The 21,877-nt window shown below is 39.3% G+C and overlaps 1 protein-coding gene across 1 annotated transcript in view; it reads left to right on the top strand.

The window, feature by feature from the left end:
- Window positions 1-1,576: 1,576 nt before the first annotated feature.
- Window positions 1,577-21,877, top strand: part of SNX27 (sorting nexin 27) — an 85,789-nt gene continuing 65,488 nt past the window's right edge. The window contains 1 exon segment of the mRNA XM_047784652.1: window positions 1,577-2,061. Coding sequence (XP_047640608.1) covers window positions 1,751-2,061 — 311 coding nt within the window. The 5' untranslated portion in view covers window positions 1,577-1,750.

Here is a 21,877-nt window from a genome sequence, read left to right as displayed (position 1 = left end):
CAACCCCTAACCTGGGAACTTCCATACACCGCAGGTGTGGCCCTAAAGAGAAAAATCCAACTGCAGTGGCTTAGGTTACTGGGGAGGCAAGGGTTCCATCCCTGGCCTGGAACAGTGGGTTAAAGATCTGGCATTGCCACAGCAGCTGTGGCACAGGTTGAAGCTTTACTTGGATTCAGTCCCTGGCCCGGGAACTTCCATACACCGTAGGTGTGGCCATTGAAAAAAAAAAAAGAACTTGGGAATTGCCATTGCGGCACAGCGGAAATGAATCATAAGGTTTCAGGTTCGATCCCTGGCCTTGCTCAGTGGGTTAAGGATCCGGTATTGCCGTGAGCTGTGGTGTAGGTTACAGACCTGGCTCAGATCCTGTGTTACTGTGGCTGTGGTATAGGCTGGCAGCTATAGCCCCAATTAGACCCCTAGCCTGGGAACCACCATATGCCGACAAGTGTGGCCCTAAAAAGCAAAAAAAAAGACAAAGAAAAGAACTCTACTGTGATGATGGGAAGAACAAAATAAATTTCAAATAAAGGTTAACTTCAAAATCATTGCTCCATAATGTCTGTTATCACTATACGTGGAATTAAGAAATAAATACTCGTGAATATAACAAAAAAGAAAGACGCACAGATATAGAAAACAAACTAGTGGTTACCAGTGGGGAGAGAGAATGAGGGAGGGGCACAATAGTGGTAGGGGATTAAAAGGTACAAACTGCTGTGTATATAATCAATAAGCTACAAGTATATACTGTGTGGCACAGGAAATAGAGCCAATATTTTATAATAGCTATAAATGGAGTATAATCTTTAATAATTGCGAATCACTATACCTGACACTTACACAATATTGTATTTCAACTATACCTCAACTAAAAATATATATATGAATATTTTTAAATTAAAAAACAAAAACACCCAAACCTCCAAATCATTGCAAACTGAAATGATTAATTGGCCTACTCTAATATCCAGGTCTAAATCACTGGGACCACAGTTTCTCCTACATATGCTTTTCACATACGTGGGGCATAGTTTTTAGGTAGTTGCGGTATACAAAAATAATGTTGCACAAAAATAACTGGGCTTTAGTTCCTGTTACTTAATAGCTCACTTTGGTTCGGTTTCCTAATACGTGAAATAGAGAAATGAATTCATGTTCCATTTGTCTCACAAGATTGTTGGGGTTGTGGAATAAAATTACCAACGTAGAAACAAAGTTATTGAGCAAACGAGTTGTTACAATTTAAGACTGTGTTGAATCGCAGACGTCGATTTGTCCTAATATTATTGTTTTTAGAGGCCACTAAATGAAAGGAGAAAAATAAAACTTGTCCCTCGTCAACAGCTGAACCTGTCAGCCACACTCGAGGCTGGGTTGGCAGCTCACGGTCCAACAGGAAACTCCTAAAAAGAGCATAAAGGGCGAACTACAACCCCCAGCAGGCTTTGCGCCCGAAATTACGTCATATAACTTCAGCTCCGTCCTGGGCCTAGCCCTACCCCCACAGCCCTCACCATCCAGAAACTACATCTCCCAGGAGGCTTCACGGTGTCTAACCGTCCTCTTTCACCCCCGCCCCCTGCCTCCCCATAGCCCGCGCCGGCAGCTCGGTGGCCAACTCCGGTCCCGCGATCGGCAGGGCGAGCGCGCGCGCCGCAGGTCGCGCGGCTGCTGAGAAGGGCGAGCACGCGCGGAGGGAGTGGAGGCGTAGGGGGGTGGGAGTACAGCTCGCTCAGCTCGCAAGATGGCGGACGAGGACGGGGAAGGGATTCACCCCGCAGCCCCTCACAGGAACGGAGGTGGCGGCGGCGGTGGAGGGTCTGGGCTCCACTGCGCCGGGAACGGCGGCGGGGGAGGCGGCGGCCCGCGGGTCGTGCGCATTGTCAAGTCCGAGTCCGGCTACGGCTTCAACGTGCGGGGCCAAGTGAGCGAGGGCGGGCAACTGCGGAGCATCAACGGGGAGCTGTACGCGCCGCTGCAGCATGTGAGCGCCGTGCTGCCCGGGGGGGCGGCCGACCGGGCCGGGGTGCGCAAGGGGGACCGCATTCTGGAGGTGTGAGTATCCGGGCTGCTCACCGCCCCATCCCCTCCGCCTGTCCCTGCATTTTCCTTCTACCCCTGTCACCCTCAGGCCGCACCTCCCCGCAATCCCCGAACCGGCCCTCCGGACCCCCGCCTCTCCCTGAGGCTTGACCCTTTTACCTCCCCACACCCTGGGTTTCTGGGACCCCCACCTCTCTCCCTGTAATCTCCGGTGTGTGTCCCGTTGCCCGTACTGCTTTTACCCCTGCCCCCATTCCTTTGGTTTCCTTTCTGCCCCTTTGCCTTCCCCTTTGGCATGCGGCTTTCTGCTCCTCGGTGCCCTCGCTTTCCTCATATTGAATCTCTTCTGCTTCTAACTGACAGCATTTCCTTTTCTGACCCAGCCACTGTGCCTCCTCCCTAAGTTCTCATCCTGAGCATCGTAGTTTCTTGTTCTCCACCACTCCTTTCAGCCCCCTGGACCGTCCCCTCTCCCCTCTAGAGCAAGTAGGCGGGACTTTTGGTCGCTCCTACTCCCCGCCCCCCGCGCCCCCCGCAACAACGTCCCTCCACGCCGCACTCTTTTTCTTTTCTTAGTTACCCTCTCCTTATGGTTAAGCACTCCCTGTATTTTTCTGTCCTGCTGTGTGCCCCTTTCCTCCCCTTCGTGTTGTATTCGTACTCCGAGAATACCTTCTTTTCTGCCCCCCCCCTTAAATGGTGGTGTCGTCTTTGGCATGATAGTTTCTCTCCACCGTAATTCCCATATTACACCAGGATTTTGACTCTAGGGTCTCCATCACTACATCCCTCTGAGAGCATCCCTGTTCTGGCCCCCGTCTTCACTCTTGCACCATACTCATACTTCTTTTGAGTCAGGTTTAGAGTAGAGCTCTCCTTAGCTCCTTGCTTCCCCCAAACTGTGACCCTCTTTTGGGTCTTTGACTTCCCCCACTTTTTCAGGGCAGGCCATTTTCATTCTCTCTCCTACTCTGTTCTCTTGTTATCTCGTGCTTGACTTTATCCTATTCTTTCTCTCTTATAGGTTCCTTGCCCTTCCTTCTCTTTTTAGGCCCCTTCTGCTGCTGCAACCCATCGTCTTTGCTTGCTGCAGCCCCTCCCCCTTCATACTCCTTCATCCTTACTTGCTCACTGCATCCCTTAAAGCTCTGGCAGGATGCTGCCTTGTCTTGCAATTTCTTTGCAGATCTCCCTCATGCCTTTAATCCAGGTGTTACATTTGTGTCTTTATACTTTGTATTAAGATTTATACAGTGATTGCTGATTGACTGCTAGGTGGTGTATCCTCTCATTGTCTCCATTATCCTCAGCAGTCTTCAATCCTGAATCTCTCTCCTTCCTGACTCTGTCTTGCATATTCTTTTTTCAATCTTATGCCCTCTCCTTCAGTGCTTGGATTTGTCCTCATAAAGTCTCTCATTTTTTATAAATGTTATTTTAATCATAATTTCAATAACCTTCACTCTTTCCTCTAGTAGAACAGTAGGTTTGATCAAGGTTTCAAGGGGATAGTATTTTGAAGGACCCGTAGAGGAGTCCATCCCGTCTAATTCAGCTTATGCCACCTACCCTTATCCTAGACATTCTTACTCTGTGGTATCCATTCGTTCTGTTTCCTCTTATCTTTTACCTCAAGAAAAAGTAGCTCACCAAAGTGTTTGGAGCAATTATGCCTTTCCTCTGTCCTTTCTGTAAATAGATGCGTTCTTTTTCCATTGATGTCCTACATACTCTTTTTCTGGTACTCTATGGCAATGTATTCTTTATCTTTTGGGGGTCAGGGAATTCAGATATGGAATGCAGTAGTGGCCTTTTGCTTCATACCTGCGCATCTAATTCTTTTCTTCATCATAAAGTTCTAAATCATTTATTCTTTACTGGAGCTGAAGGAACTAAACTAAAATAATTCTGTAGAAAGACAATAGCTAACATGATCAACCATTTTATATATATATATATGTGTGTGTGTGTATATATATATATATATATATATATTCAACTAACATAGTTGGTGGCTTTTTGTCTTTACTAGGGTTTTTGCAGCAGAGTCCACCTGTAAACTAGGTACCATAAAGGAGACCTCAGCTGATTCCCTAGTTAGGTAAAAGGACTTGCCTCGGGCCCAGGTTCCAGTCTAGGTCCATTCCTCCTTCTAGAGAAAAGACATCACATTTTGGTACATCCTTGGTGGTGAGTAGAGATGTTCTTTCTTTTAGTGGGTAGGCAAAAAGAGCACTTTTTGCTTAGAGAACCTTTCTCCAGAAGGTTGTGATGCTCAGACATCTTCCTGGCTTTGATTTCTCACCTTCCACCTGTATTTTGATTTCCAAATTCTTTGAAGTTTCACTACTACTCCAGGGAAAATAGTGATGTTACAACCCAGAGCGTAACTAGTTGGTAAATTCTTTGGGTCCTCAACTGTACAATTTCTTTCTCTTTCCTTTCCTTCTTCCAAGGTCTACATCTCCTCCTTAGGTTTTCAAGTGAGAGGCGGAAATCAGACACCAAACAGACACGGTTCTTGAGGGATGTGTGTCTGCTGCTTGTTTTGATTTTGGTTAAATTGATGCTGATTTTCCTAAAGCATTCTTTAGGCAATACTTTTCTCTCTCACCCAAGTTCCTTAAGTTAACCTCTCTGTTGCCCCAGGAAAGTGTTGCATATTGCTGGAGTGTCAAGTCGGGTCAGGGTAGGCATATGTAGATTATTACTGTGTAGATGTAGTTTGTATTGAGTCATAGGTGGATGGCCCTTGATAATTGTTGTTTAGGACCTTTCCCTGTTTTAGATGCTTTCCTCCAATACAAATTGTTTTATTCCAGTTTTCATATATTGCAGTCGTTTTGAACAGCTGATCAAGGTTTGAAAGAGTAACATTGAGATTTAAGAGAATACAAGCTTGGACAAAAATAAGAGCATTATTTCTTTGAATTTCTTTAAAAGCTGCAAAGGCTTCGTTCTCATTGAATCTAGAATAGCTGCTAAACTAAATTCAGTATGGTTTGGTTTGTGCTTTCTCACTTCAAAACTGACTAGATTCTGTTTTGGGAAAGAGACATGTTGCAGGGCTTGATAGTGGAGTATGAAAAAGCCTTCTGGGCTCTAAATTTTACTGAAGATGGGAAGTTTTCTCTTTCTTTCTTTTTTCTCTCTTTCCTTTCTTTCTTTCTTTCTGTCACCCTCATGGCATGTGGAAGTGTCTGAGTCAAACCCTTGCCACAGCAGTGACCCAGCTGCTGCGGTGACAACCCGTGACCCACTGGGCCACAGCAGAACTCTGGGAAGTTTTCTTGAATAGCAGTGTTAGTCTCCACCTTGTAATTTTTCCCATTGTAGCATACATTGAGTGTTTTGCCTTTGATGTGTATATACCTGGAGGCTAATGAGTGAAGGATGCTTTCAACAAATAGAACAAAATAAATATGTCTTTGCACTAAATATATAATATGTGAAGTAACATTTAACTTCAGGTTGATTTTCTTAAGGTTAAAGTAGTTTCAAGGGCTCCTGATTGATTTTTTTTTTTAGAGATGCCCTTAGGAGGGTTTTAGTGTGCAGTGGATATGGATATGGTACTATCTATATTTTTGAGGGAGGGAATAGCTTTGTCTGTTGGTTAGTTTGGTTCTCTGGTATTTGAATAATGTGGTCTTCAATAAGCATGGACCCTAGTGTTGGCTTGCAAGCATTCAATATGATGCATTAATATGATACAGAGTATATGCATTACTTCTTGATAGCTGCAAGATGATATAACTTTCTTTTGTTAAAGTTGAACCATAAGAAAATTAAAGATATGAATGTGTACGTGTGTATGTGTATATATTATATTGTCTTTGTTTATTGAGAATTAATTTGGAAAACTTATGAATATCTCATGGGCATTTTTTTTGCTTCATTTTATATGAAAGTTTGAAAATCATTGACTAAAAAGAGGTCGATGCCACAAGAAGCATTTTTATGAGTTAAAAATTACCTTCTCAAGAACTTCTTTTGCATTTGTAGCTGAATTCTATTTGGCTTAGATTTTCCTGGTAGATTTTGCAAATAGTATTTTGTTTGTTTGTTTGTTTGTTTAATGGCTGCACCTGCAGCATGTGGACATTCCCAGGCCAAGGACTGAATCTGAGCCTCAGCTTGGACCTACATCTCAGCTGCAGCAACACTGGATCCTTTAACCCTCTGTGCCACTGGGCTGGGGATCGAACCTGCACCTCCATAGGAACCTGAGCTGCTGTAAGCTGAATTTTTAACCACTGTGCCACAGTAGGAACTCTGGAAATGGTGTTTTAAATCGTGGTTATTGATTAAAGGAAGTTTTAATGGCAATGACTCTCAAGCTTTAGTGAGCCTAAGAATCACTGAGTGCTTGTCAAAAGTGTGGATTCTCAGGCTCACCCTGTTAAGGGTATGACTTAGTAGGTCTTGCATGGGCCTAGAAATCTTTATTTTTTTACTGCCTTGCCAGGTGTGGGTAATGCAACCCACACACCCAACCCATACCTGGAGTGAAACTACCAACCTTGAATTCTCGGTTCATTTTATGTATAGTCATTAGCTAAGACTATACTAACAGGAGTTCTCATCATGGCTCAGTCGTTAACAAATCTGACTAGCATCCATGAGGATGCAGTTTCAATCCCTGGCCTTCTTAGTGGGTTTAGGATCTGGATTGCTGTGAGCTGTGGTGTAGGCTGCAGACATGGCTTGGATCCTGTGTTGCTGTGGCTGTGGCATAGGCCAACAGCTACAGCTCCGATTTGACCCCTCGCTGTTCCCCTAGACTGGGAACCTCCATATGCTGTGGGTATGGCCCTAAAAAAGCAAAAAAAAAAAACTATACTAACAAAGTGATTTGTTAGGCTCTTGAAATTCCAGCACTTGTGAAAATTAGTAGATAGTGGACTATGTTTGATCATCTATACTTTATTGAATCTAGCTAAGCTGTTGTAATAAAGATGAGGGTTAAGAGGTAGAACAAGTTAACGGTGATAATAGTCATTATACACTTTGCAGTTTGTGTAATGTTACAATTTACACAGTGTTTGTACATTTAATCTTCACAATAGTCTTGTGAGATAGGGAAAATATAAGCTTCTTGATGGCAGGGACTACATCTGTGTGGTTTCCCTAGCCAGATGTCTAGTGGCACATAGAAGGTATTCTTCCATAAATGCTTGCTGAATAAATGTGGGGAGTATTATCACTATTTCACAAGAGAGGAAACTGGGTATTGCAGAAATAAATGTTAACTAGAATTAAACCCAGGTCTTTGGATTCTAAATCCAGTGTATTTTTCATCTCTGTGTTTTCTCAACTATTCTTTTTTTTTTTTTTCACTTGAAGTATAGTTGATTTACAATGTTGTAGGGTACAGTAAAGCAAATATATGTATATTCTTTTTCAGATTCTTTTCCGTTATAGATTATTATTCTCTGCTGTTCTTGACTGTTAATAGTCAACTGTTCTTCACTGAGTAGTCAAAATTCAGTGACATCCCTGTGAACTTGGATAGCAGTTGAGCTTTGGTTCTTTGATTTGGAAGTGCAACCATGTTATGTCTTTATTTACCCTGTCTCTCTTATTGTTAAATTGGATGGAAGACAGGGGACCAAAACAGTCCTTCTTTGCCTTTATTTGCTGTTATCTTTACTCTGCTGGTTATCAGTGAAGAGAGGATGACCATCATAGTTGCAAATCCAAGAGGTATTTTAATTCCGTAAGTAGCTGTCTGGCAAAATAATAAAACTAAATTTGAAAATAGAATTATTTTCCCCTCAGAAATCACTTCCACAACATTGCTGTGACCAGGAAGAGAACTTTTGTTAGTAACATGAAGATTTTTCTGAGTCATATAAGTTACTGTGAAGGACAGTTCTCTTTCTAGTCACCACTTTCCAGTTTCTTTCAGGTGAGGGCTTGTTACCATGCAGGCTCTTAAGGATAATTATTTTTTTAAAGATAAGTCCCATTGGGCATAATTCTTATGATTTGGTAGATAAGCAGAGAAACTCAGTTGAAAAGAAAACATTTACAATTTATGATCACTGCACAGTGCTTAGGGAGCATGATTTGTGGTGAATTCATTTGTTAGATGCTGGCATTACTGGCACAAAGGATATTGTTGTGGTTGAGGTTGGAGCCAGTTAGAGTCATTCTGTTCTTTGACCGTCAACTGTATAGATGATTTCTTTGCTTCGCTTGGGCAGTCCAGTAAGAGCCTTTGTATGGCTGGTATCATTCCAGACCCACATTTAGAAAAATAATATTTAGGCAGTTTTAAAATATTTTTTAAAAATTGCAACTCATGTAAGAGATACACTTTATATTACAACCTAAACTAAATACAACCCAAAATCCAAAACAACAAAACCCCAAAACCACCAAAACCCCACCTGAGACAAGTTTCACAAAACTGTTTACTGGTATCATGCACTCTGGTATTTTTTTAGTCTGTTCAATATTTGGGGGTTTTTGTTTTTTGAGTACTGGTGGTGGCCCACTGCATTAATTTCATGACTCATTAGGTTGTAATCATTGAAAAACAATGATTAAGGGCATCACTTTTCTGAGGTTGTCCCACTAATATTCAGTCTGGTACCACAGTTAAGCACAAGCTATGTGTAAAGTACTGCTAGGCTTGTATGAATCACGGAGCCCCTGCATCCCTGCCTTTGAGAAGCTTACACTGCAGAGGAGAAGGTACATGTAAACAATTTACTGTATGTAAAGCAAAATGAAATAATGGAGTTAAATGAAGAACACAGTGGGAGTTTAGAGGCTTTTCAAGTGAATACACTTGGAAAGATGGGAAGATTGGTGGGTAGATAGGTTATAAGGAGGCTTTCAAACTGATTGAAGGACAAGTATAATTTAAGTAGGGAGAAAAGGAGGAAGGATTTTGTAGACTGAGCCTGTGGCCAAAGGGAGGGTCTTTGGAATCTAAAGTTGCTGTTTGTTTGCAGACAGCTATGCTTGAAGTTAGATCAAACAGGGTTTTGATTACGGTACTAAAAATTTGGATTTTATTCTGTTTTTGAGGTCAGAATATAGTAGTATATATATTAATACCCAGCACTCTCAGTAAATTTAGTTTTTATTTATTTACTGAAGAGGTTGAATAACATTCACAAGGCCAAAGAGGAAAATCACTGTTAGAAGAATTTCAGAGCATCTACTCTCTTGGGCCGTCTTGTACTATATAAAGAAGGGAACTGAAGACAACTAAGCTCTAATACTTAGAATTGGGAACAGCTGGTGCGGAGCTGGTTGCCTTTAATTTGTATATGTATTTTATCCCACAGTCCAGTTCGGCTTCTCAAATATCCTTTTCTCTTTCCCTTCTTTTTTATTTGACTGTACTTACTATTGTGTTTACAGTTGTTAAAGTTTGATCCTATATGCTGTAGGTCCCCTTGTGCTCTGCCCTACCTGTGATGTTCTGTTGTATTCCTCTGATTTGAAGATGCCTCTTTTTTTTTTTTTAAGATGCCTTCTTTAATTTAAATCTTTTATTTTGGCATACAGCATGTTGCTGGGAGTTGAGGGGGGCTAAAGACAGACAGGGAACTTAAATAAGTACTAAGATTTGTACCTGCAGTCTACCTTCAAAATGAAAATTCTTACAAAGATCTTTCAAATAAGTTTAAGAATTGATGGTGATCACACATTGAATTTCTGCTTTCTGTCAGTAATGTGAGGGGTACTTCAGAATAAAATTTTGTGGTATGGTATTAGTGAAATACTAGGTAGTATGGCGTATAATCTCTTTTGTTTATTATTTATTGCTCCCTGCTAACTAATAAGGTTCTCAATAGTTGGGAAATATGCCTATTTGCAAGGTACTAAAGCTGCAGAATAAGGTACTATATTTGAGTACCCTCATGTGTACTTCCTTCAACTAACTTCCGTTGTTATGAAAGCATCTTAAAAAAAAAAAAAAAGATTTGTTTTTGCTTAAGCTTAAGCTATCTGAAACTAGATTCTTGGATCAGACCTCAGAGCAAGACTAGAATGATGAATCCATGTATTCTGTGGACTTGAAACATAAGTAATTAGTTTACTTCTCTTTGGAAAAGTACAGAGCAGTCTGCAGGGAGTCAGCTGCTTGTGTGGATTTTCTTCCAGAGGCATTCACGGGCCGATGAATTACTCTTACAGAACTATTCAGTGAGATTAACCAGGAAGTTGTCTCTTCCCCACCCTTTAGTACAGTACTTTTATATCTGGGTGTCTGTCTAGCGCTAGGTATTTATTTAGTATGTTTTGAAAATTGGGAGATTGATTAACTTGATATTTGGAGATCTTAGAAAATGTGATGACTTCTATGAAAGGTTTAGAAACTTCTTCCACTTCTCTTGCTGATCAATTTAATCATCTATAAAGTTTATAATTTGTAAAGTGTATGTAGCTTGTCTACTGAATGTACCATGCAGGTTACTTAGTTCTATTTACCGAATATTATGGTCACTTTGACTCTAAGGGGGTTAAAAACTATTTTTTGAATTTGTTTTCTCAAGATATGTAACTTGGGTCTCTTAGATATGACAGAGTTTTGTTCTCACCTGGTTTTTTGAATTCAAGGAAATGTGACACTGAAGTTTCCTTTTATGAGTTATGTGTGGATAGATTATTTTAGATTTCTCTGGCCCACCCAGTTATCCTTTATGTTGCTAATATGAAAAGGCCTTGCTGGGAGTTCCCATCGTGGCTCAATGGTTAACTAACCTGACCAGCATCCATGAGGACGTGGGTTTGATCCCTGGCCTTGCTCAGTGGGTTGAGGATCCGGCATTGCCATGACCTGTGGTGTAGGTGGCACATGCGGCTTGGATCCTGCGTTGCTGTGGCTGTGGTGTAGGCCAGTGGCTACAGCTCTTACTGGACCCCTAGCCTGGGAACCTCCATGTGCCATGGGTGTGGCCCTCAAAAGACAAAAGACGGAAAAAAAAAAGAGAGAAGGTCTTACCAAAACTTTCTTATTCAATATGTTGAAATAGACTACAATTTACAGAAACTGTAGTCTGTGTTCCTCAGTATTCAAAAGAAATTGCCCAGTTATTTTGGATTAAAGGATAGTATTTGATTGCTAAAGGGCCAGATCACTTCACAAGTATCTCTCTTGTTACTAATATTTAAGGGCTATCTTTCATTGATGAAGATATTTTGAGCTGTTTTTCAGTAGTAGTGATAGATTTACACTTCTACTCACACTCAAATATAGAACCTCTGAAGACTAACTGAATATTAGGAAATTGGTGTTGGAATTCAAGGTGTAGGCTGTCACCCCAGGACGGACTTATCAGATCACATGAGGAATCATGCTTTTAATCACATGATGTAGTAATTCAGAAATAGTAGTAAAATAGAACTTAAAAAAATTAAGATTCCTTCTTTGGTAAGTTACCTGCCTTGTAAACTAAGGCTCATGATAAGCAAGTAGGTTTTATTGTTTAACTAACTTTCATTGTATGCCAGACTGAAAAACATTTGGGGGTTGCCTTTAAATTAGCCATATAGGCAATGATTCAAATTATAGCAGATCTGAAAGCCTAAATTGGGGTTGAGAAATGATTTAGGACTCATTATGTTTGTTGTGCTGGTGAATAACTGATTGGGGGGGATCCTCAGAAATAGTGTACATTGGAGGGGAATGAGTTTTTGAGGTTAGGGAAATCATTATGGCTATTAGGAACTTTCTTACCTTTAGCATTCATTGTCTCACAGTGTGGAGAAGTAACCCATTTTCTCAGCTAGCTTTACATTTAAATTGAACCTTACAGTTGTTATATGCTGATCAAGTTTTTAAAGACAAAATTGAAAAATAAGCAAACAAAAAATCCTGTCCAAACAAAATAAATGTATATTTTTATAGTTTTGGTATTGGAACTTTTTAAAAGACCTTTCTAATACTTTAGCCACAATGATGCAAGGAAACTCAGTTGTTCTTAAATTTTTTCTTACTAAGTGCATTTAGTTTTTGAGATGAAACGGAATGATTACAACAGATTATTCCTAGAATTAACATAAAATAAAGGGTGCTTTTAAAATGTCAGCACGTTTATTTCTTAGTCCTTCTTACCTTATTTTGCTATCCTTGGAATCAGTGTTTATTCTTGAAAAAATTAATAAAAACAATTCCTTTTATTTTCAGTATATTTCAGTAAAAGAAAACATAGCCTCACATTGAAATTGCTGACATAATTGAATGCCATATTTTACTCTTATGCATTATTTTCACTGCTTCTCATAATAGACAACAAAATGATCACTAATACTAAATTTTGAAAAATGTGGAGCTTGCATAATATTTTTAGTACTTCCCTCTAAACAGTGAAGCCAGTATAAAAGTTAAAAATAAGGAATGAAGTTATGGAAGTACATGAAAGAAAACCATTACTGTATTTATGTGCTAGCCTTAATAACTTTTTTTCATTCATTCGGGGAAAATTTTTAGCAAGTGCTTTCTGTACCTCATACATAAGATTAGATAGACACTGGGGATAGGAAGCTGAATGACACACAGTCCTTGCCCTAAAAGAATTTTAGATTTTGTGGGGAATCTGGCAGCTTCAGGTCATTTCTTAAGCTCAGTTGATCTGAAGTCTCTTTCTTTCTCCCCTAACCTCCCCAATCCCGCCTCCCCTGCAATGGGATGAACAAGTTTAGAGCAATTCCTCCAAGTCCTTCTAAGTACTTTTCTGCCCTTAGTTATCTAGACTTGTAAATGCAAGTGCCCTGAGACTACGTGCAGATTAACAGGAGCCTTCCAGACACAAAATGTACTAAAACTAAGAGGACTGTGTAGTTCATTGCCCAAGCCAAGACACTTTTGAAAATGAAAGGGGCCCATTTATTATGCCAAGGACAGAAAGTGTATACTAGCTGTGTCCTAGCCACCTGGAACACAGATCTGTAGCCTTAATAATTGTAATATAGGAGGCTGTTTTAAAATTCTAAAACTAGAATTTTATATTCTATTAGGTGGGAAATGAACAAGTTTGTTTTTCTTCTTGGTGTCAAATTATTACATTGGCCTTAAAGGTGATTTATCAGATAACAAATGAATTATTTTTCTGAATAGCTTGATTATAATTTTATATTTATTTTAAATATCGTGAAGTCCTAAGCTTTATTATATTTTTTTCTTAAATGACAAATAAGATTTGCTTTTTAGAAATAAATATACCGCATAGATTATATTTGTATACCGATTGCCATGGAACTAGAAGGTTTAAGGAGTCTATTTCTACTTCCCAAGTAATAAACCCTTGTTACTTGTGGCTGAAGGTATTTTGGTTGAAAGATGTATGATCCTTATTTGTACATTTCCTGCCTCAGGCAGCATTCTTTTTGAATAGAACACCCAGCCAAGGGTAAAAATTAGTCCCAGTAATGGTGAGCAGCTTATTTGACAAATTATTATTATTTTTTCCCCTCTTTGGGAAGACTAGATGCTGATTGACATACCTCTCAGTTTCTCAACCCTGCCAAGGCCATACACTATTGATACTTGTGATGCTTAAAAAAGGTATCAAACTGTGAATTAAGTCTCTTCATAGAATGCATGGCCTCCACTAATATAAACATCCCCAACCAGAGGGCACATTTGTTAGAACTAATGTGCTTACATTCATACATCATTGTCACCCAGAGTCCATGGTTTATTTTGGGGTTCACCTTTTTTTTTTTTTTGCTTTTTAGGGCTGCTCTTGGCAGCATATGGACGTTCCCAGGCTAGGGGTCGAATTGGAGCTATAGCTGCTGGCCTGTGCCACAGCCACAACAACGTGGGTTCAGAGCCATGTCAGCCACCTACACTGTAGCTCACGGCAACACCAGATCCTTAGCCCACTGAGCAGGTCCCAAGGATCGAACCTGCATCCTTATGGGTACTACTCAGGTTTGTTACCGCTGAGCCACAATGGGAACTCCTATTTTAAGGTTCACTCCTGGTGTTGTATATTCTGTGGGTTGGACATATTTGTGAAGACATGTTGTATCTGCCATTATAGTATACAGAGTAGTTTCACTGTCCCCAAATTCTCTGTGCTGTGCTTATTCACTCCTCTGCTCCCAAGCCCTGGCAACTGCTTATCTTTTTTACTCTCTTCATAGTTTTGCGTCTTCCAGATTATCAACTAGTTAGAATTGTACAGTACATAGCCTTTTCAAACTTTCTGGTTTTACTAAGTAATATACATTTAAGTTTCCCTTAGGTCTTTTCATGGCTTGATAGCTTATTTTTTTTTCTAATGCTTAATAATATTCCATTGTCTAGATCTACTACAGTTTGCCCATTCCTTTACTAAAAGACATCTTGATTGCTTCCAAGTTTTGGCAATAACAAATAAAGCTGCTTATAAATATCCATGTGCAGGTTTGTGCGGATGTAAGTTTTTGACTCCTTTGGATAAATACCAAAGAGCACAATTGCTGGATCCAGGAAGCAAGAGTATATTAGTTTATAAGAAACCAGAGTTCCCTGGTGGCCTAGTGGTTAAAAACTTGGTGTTGTCACTGCCATGGCTCAGGTTCACTTCCTGGCCTGGGCACTTCCACATGCTGTAAGTGTGGCTAAAAAAAAAAGAGAGGAACAATCAGACTGTCTTCCAAAATGACTATACTGTTTTGCATTCCTATCAGTCATGAATGAGAGTTCCTTTTAATCCATATCCTTGGCAGCATTCGGTGTCAGAGTTTTGGATTTTGGTTCATTCTAATAGGCATGTAGTGGTATAAGATTCAATTTTTAAATTACAAAAGTAATACGTTAGTAATGTTAGAAAAAATTTGGAGGCTAAGAAAAAAAAAATCACCCATCAGCTTATTATCCTAATACAACCACTTTTTGTATTTTGGCTGTTCTTTTTTTATGCATTTGTTATGAATTGAAGTCATACTATTATGTGTAATTTGTGATCTTATTTTTAAAATTGACTATTTTCTAGAACAGTTTTAGGTTTATAGAAAAATTGAACAGATAGTAGTTTCCACATACACTTCCCCTCCCCCTGCCATGTAGTTTCTTCTTTTATGAACATCTTTTTATTAGAATGGTTATTTGTTAAGTGTTTAACATTTGTTAAATAAGTAAACCAATGTTGATACATTATTATTAACTGAAGCCCACAGTTTATTCCAATTTCCTTGGTTTTTATCTAATGTATTTCTGTTCTAGAATCCCATCCAGGACATCACATTACATTTAGTTGTCATGTCTCCTTGGACTCATCTTGGCTTTGACTATTTTTCAGTCTTTCCTTTTTCTTTTTTGGCCATGCCCATGTGTGTGGCATGTGGAATTTTCTAGGCCAGGGATTGAATTTGTGCCACAGCTGTGACAAGGCTGAATCCTTAACTGTGAGGCCACCACGGTACTCCCAGCTCTGATTTTTTTTTTTTTTTTCATAATTAGGCTGGCGTTTTGGGGTTTTGGGGGGAGGACCATCACAGAGATAAAGTACCATTTTCATCAGTTCATTTCAAGGGTACATACTATGATCATGATTTATGACTGTTGGTGTTGACCTTGAATATCTAGCTGAAGTGTTTGTCAGGCTTTTTTTTTTTTCATGTTAGGGTTGCACTTGCGGCAATTGGAAGTTCCCAGGCTAGGGGTCAGATTGGAACTGCAGCTGCCAGCCTGTGTCACAGCCACAGCAACGCAGGATCCAAGCTGCTTCTGTGACCAATGCCACAGCTTGTGGCAACATCAGATCCTTAGCCCTCTGAGCAAGGCCTTGAACCTGCGTCCTCATGGATACTAGTCAGGTTCTTAAACCTCTGGGCCATAACAGGAACTCCTGGATTCTCTGCTTTAAAGTTATTCTCCTCCTCCTCCTCCTCTCCCCCTTCTTGACTCTGTACCATTTGGATAGGAGTCATTATGTGCAGCTCACTCTTAAGGTGTGGGGAGTTATGCCCGCCTCCTTTAGAATGTAGTGTCTATATAATTTATTTGGAATTCTTTTGCATAGGAGAAGAATGTCTCTTTGCCCCTGTGTTAATTTATTCTGTCATTTGTTTATATGAGTATGGGCTCATGGGTATTTCTTTTATGCTTTGTCTTGTATAATCTGATACTGCCACTGTATTGGTTTCTCCAGCTGTTCCAGAATTTGCCATTGGTAGCTCTTTCAGTTGGCTTCTGTGCCGTCCTGCCATACTCCCATCAGGGTGTGTTTTGTTTTGTTTTCTTTTTGAGCACTTCCTTACTTTCTGGTACTCCATACGGAATGCTCCGGGCTCATCTTGTATTTCCTGCCCCAGTCTTAGAATCAGCCATTTCTCCAAGGGGCACTGGTCCTTTTTACTGGAGAATGTTATTAGAAACCAAGATCTGGGCATTAAGTTTAGTTCTTGCTACTAAAGTGTAGTTTCTTTCAGGCCTTTTCAGCTGACAAAGCAAAGAAATGTATGTGTGTTTATTAACCCCTTATATATACATATCTATAAATATTTCTATATGTAACCATCTGTATCTTTGAGTTCATACTGATGTTTCTCTTTTTTTCATTACCATATGGATATTTTATCCCTTTCCCTTTGCTGATCTGTACATTTCCACTCCCAGCAGTGAGAAACTTGGCTCCCCACATCCACATTTATTTACTTAATTGTTCAATTCTAGTGTACAAGTATAGAAATATTAGAATTGTTAACCTGTACCCCTTTGGGAAACAACTTTATTGACTAGAATACTGTACTTATGCGCAGTCCCTTTGGCCTTAAATCTTATAGAAGTCATTCATTTCCAGTTACTTAGGTCTGTACCTTTCCCCCACTACTCCCTTCACTGAGGCTTTTTGAAATTGATTTGAAATACAGTTAGGTTCTCTTATCTCAGCCTGGAATTTTCTGAACCTACTGTTTTAATTTTTTGCATATATTAAGGTTTATTCTTGTAAAGTTCTGTAGGTTTTGACAAATACATCCTGTCGTGTATGCAGTGTTCAGTATCATATGGATAGTTTCACTGCCCTAAAAATCCCCCGTGCTTCACTTATTCATCCCTCCTCTCCCTCCAAGCCTCTGGCAGGACACTGATCTTTGCCTTTTCTGGAATGTCATGTAATTAATTGGAATCATACAACATATAGCATTTTTTAAATTGTTATTTCCCCAATACAATTTTTTTTCCTACTGTACAGCATGGTGACCCAGTTACACATACATGTTACATTATTTTTTCTCACATTATCATGCTCCATCATAGATATATAGCATTTTCTTATTGACTTCTTTCCCTTAGCAATATGCATTTAAGATTCCCCCATGTCTTTTTTGTGTCTTGCGAGCTTATTTCTTTTTATAGCTGAATGATATTCCATTGTATTGGTATACCACGTTTTGTTCATTCATTCACTTACAAAGGACATCTTGTTTACTTCCAGTTTTTGGCAGTTATGAATAAAGCAGCTATAAACATTTTTCTTTCTTTCCTTTTTTTTTTTCTTTTGCTCTTTAGGGCCGTACCTGCAGCATGTGGAAGTTCCCAGGTTAGGGGTTGAATCCGAGCTACAGCTGCTGGCCTACACCATAGCCACAACAACATCAGATCCAAGCCTCATCTGCAACTTACACCATAGCTCAAGGCAACACCGGATCCTTAACCCACTGAGCGAGGCCAGGGATCGAACCCAAATCCTCATGGATCCTTGTCGAGATCGTTAACTGCTGAGTCACAAAGGGAACTCCCCACAGCTACAAACATTTATGTTCAAGTTTTTGTTTTGTTTTTGTTTTTTGGCCATGTCCGTGGCATTTGAACGTTCCCTGGCCAGAAATTGAACCCGAGCCACACTGATGACAACACAGGATCCTTAACCCACTGTGCTGCCAGGGAATTCTAATGTGTAAGAGTTTGTATAAATATAAGTTGTGGAGTCAGTTGGGGAAATACCTAGGCGTATCATTGCTGGATCTTATGGTAAGACTGTTTAGCTTTTAAGAAACTCAAACTGTCTTTCAAAATGGCTATACCATTTTGCATTCCCACCTGTAATAAATGTGTTGCTATTGCTCCACATCTCCACTAACATTTGGTATTATTTTTTTAAACCATTTGAATAGATATGGAATGGTACTTACAGTTCTCTAATGATGAATGGTGTTGAGTAACTTACTTTCTCTAGTTGTACTTCTCTTGTCCTGGTCAATAAATTGGGTGTTCTGAAACGTAAGATGTAAAAATGTTATTTCTGAAAAAGAATTCCAAAAAGTTCTTGATATTTAGTGGTCTGGAATTATACTTCAGTGCAGACATGTTCAAACTTGACTTTCTTTGGCTTTTTTCATCACTTATGTGTGTCTGAATCCCTTATCTCCAGAGTTTAAGGGCAAAGTACAGCACCATTGCTAAGACAATTAGTTAGTAAAAATATTCTCTGACTTGATTGTTTGCCTAAGTAAGATAGCAAGGAGGCAGAGTTGGATAAAAAGGAGCCAGCCTAAGCCAGTCAGATGATTTAACTGCAAAATTTAAAAGGGCATATCCTTGCAAATTATTGTATATATGTATAACTAAATTGCTTTGCAGTACACCAGAAACTAGCACAACATTGTAAATCAACTATACTTCAATAAAATAAATTTTTTTTAAAAGGACATGTCTTGGAGTTCCTGTCGTGGCTCAGTGGTTTAACGAATCCGACTAGGAACCATGAGGTTGCGGGTTCGATCCCTGGTGTTGCTCAGTGGGTTAAGGATCCGGCGTTGCCGTAGCTGTGGTGTAGGTTGCAGACATGGCTTGGATCTGGCGTTGCTGTGGCTCTGGCGTAGGCCGGCAGCTATGGCTCCAATTCGACCCCTGCCTGGGAACCTCCATATGCCTCGGGAGCAGCCCAAGAAAATGGCGAAAAGACAAAAATAATAATAATAATAATAAAATAAATAAAAATAAAAAATAAAAAGGATGTCTTTACATTTCAGTAGAAGTAGTTCCTTTTTTTTTTATAGTCTAGTGTATAGTATAGCTGTACCCAACAACTAGGCAGTGAAACAGTGAAAAGTCAAAGGAAGTATGTGTCTTTTTTTTGATGTGTCAGGGAACTATTTTTTTCCAACTTGTAAGGTCTTCATCCAGTTTTCAAGAAGATATATTCTAGAGAAGATAGGGAATTGTTTTAAAAGCTTTGTGTAATTGAAAAGATAGAAAAGCTATGTTAAATTTTTAAGATTACCTGTAGTTCATTGTCACCCTAACTCATCTCTTTTCATATTTTACATAGTGTGCCTTTTTATGGGCAAAATATCTTATGTGCTCATAATCACAACGGACAATATTTTTATATTTTAAATGCAAAAAAAAAAACCCAAAGCAGTTTATAGTCTTTGTTTTTTGCTTTTGACATAGGGACTTTTTCATGTTTGCATATAGTCTTCTTAAATATTTTTTAAGAATTTTAAGTCCATTTGTTTAATGTACCTCAGAGTCATTAAAAGTTTTTCTTGGAGTTCCCGTCGTGGCTCAGTGGTTAACGAATCCGACTAAGAACCATGAAGTTGTGGGTTTGATCCCTGGCCTTGCTCCGTGGGTTAAGGATCCGGCGTTGCCGTGAGCTGTGGTGTATGTGGCAGACGCGGCTCGGATCCCGTGTTGCTGTGGCTCTGGCGTAGGCCGGCAGCAACAGCTCCGATTAGACCCCTAGCCTGGGAACCTCCATATGCCGTGGAAGCAGCCCAAGAAATGGCAAAAAGACACACATACAAAAAAAGTTTTTCTCATGTTATGTATTTGGCTGAACAAATTCTTTTTTTTTTTTTTTCCGCTTTTTAGGGCCGTCTTTGCGGCATATGGAAGTTCCCAGGCTAGGGGTTGAATCAGAGCTACAGCTGCCGGCCTACGCCACAGCCACAGCAATGAAGGATCTGAGCCACGTCTGTGACCCACACCACAGCTCAGGGCAACACCAGATCCTTAACCGACTGTGTGAGGCCAGGGATCGAACCCACATTGTCGTGGATCCTAGTTGGGTTTGTTAACAGCTGAACCACAAGGGAACTCCCCAAATTCTTTTTTTTTTTTTTTAAGTTTTATTGAAGTATGGTTGATTTACAAGGTTGTGATAATTTCTGCTGTAGAACAAAGTGATCCATTGGACAAATTCTTTTTCAGATACTTTGTGAGAAGAAAATGCTTCACAGCCTTGGATGCTTAAATATCTAACAAGGACTCCTAAATAAAATCTGAATTATATTTATAATGTAATATAATGATATTAATCAAGTATTTAGTGAATTTGATGTTTGTTTCTCATATTATGGCTTTAATGAACTTGAGAGAGATGCTCTTGTTCTCTGGCTTAGCTTTGTAATCATCTATTGCTGAGGTTCTTAACTGCACGAGGCTCAAAACATGTGTCTTACTATTTTTAGGAGATTAAGACAAAAGGCCAAAAGCAGTAGTAGGGGTAACTAGCTCTGGCTTAATTTTCTCTTCCTTATTTCTTTGAAATAGGCTTATGAGATGAAGTATTGGAGGTTTAGCTTATACTTTCCACAGAGATATGGGAGGTGAAGGGAAAAGGATATGTTTTATCTGCTAAACAATTTTGTGCTGTGTATATGTATAGAGATTCATTTACTAGGATCTTTGTATCAGCATTGTTCATAACAGCAAAAAAAAAAATCAGAATAATCTAAAAGTAGAGTAGGGGCTATTTCATTCTGATGATGGACTACTATTTCACATTTATAAATGAGGATATTATATAATTTTATTTTAAAATCAACTCTATTGAGGTTTAATTTACAGTCAAATGCATACATTTTAAGTGAGTTTTAAATTTGAGAAAGGTATAGATCCATTTAACCACCACCCCAATTGAGATATAGAACACATCTATTACTTCAGAAAGCTTCCTTTTGTCTGTTGTTCGCCACAGTGCCACCCCCATCCCTGACAGACAACCATTGATCTAATTTCTATCACTATAGGATATTTTTGCCTATTCTGGAACTTTAAATAAATGGGATCAAATCAGTCAAACTCTTTTCTATCTTACTTCTTTGCTCAGTGTGTTTTTGGATTCATCCGTGTCATAGATGTCATTAGTTTGGTCCTTTCTGTTGCTGAATAATACTCCATTGCATGAATATGTCCCAGTTTATCTGTTTATAGATAGATAGACATTTGGCTATTTTTAGTTTTGGAATACAATGAATGAAGCTTCAGTGAACTTTCAACTCATTGTTTGTGTGGGCATGGTTTCAGTTCTCTTGGGTAAATACCTAGGAATGGAATTGGTAGATCATATAGTAAATGTATGTTTAACATTATAAGAAACTGCGAGATTGTTTTTGCTTCATGTTCACATTAGCAATGAATGAGAATTCTAATTCTCTTCAGCATCCTTGGCAAAACTTCTTTTTTGTTTTAACTGTTCTGTAAACATGCAGCGATTGTATTTTAATCTATAAAGTTGAAAAGTATATCTCATTGCTTGCAGTTACAGAAATTTATTGTCTGGGTTTTTTTTATAGGCTGTTTCTGGGGGACTAATTATACTCTAATTATTTTCTGGAATGTCACAGGGGGTCAAAATAACATTCTGCTTACCACATAGAATGGCTCTTTAATGTGGCACATGTAGTGATTGGCTCTGTCATATTTTCATCCATACCTAGTTTCATTATATACAGCTTTCTTCATAAAGAATATACCAATTCTGACTATTTAGAGCTTTTTTCCTGCTTTTCAAGAGTGTTTATATTAGCTTTGCAGTTTCCCCAGCTAGCTAACTTCAGTTGAATAAAAGTCCTATTTAAAGCCACTCCCATTAGGTAGCTAAAAGCCTCTCAGATGGAGCCAAATTTTGGTCTTATG

This window comes from Phacochoerus africanus, chromosome 6 (genome assembly GCF_016906955.1).
Source record: "Phacochoerus africanus isolate WHEZ1 chromosome 6, ROS_Pafr_v1, whole genome shotgun sequence".
Lineage (NCBI taxonomy): Eukaryota > Metazoa > Chordata > Mammalia > Artiodactyla > Suidae > Phacochoerus > Phacochoerus africanus.
Note: the sequence above shows the minus strand (reverse complement) of the source record. Positions and strands in the feature narration are given on the sequence as shown.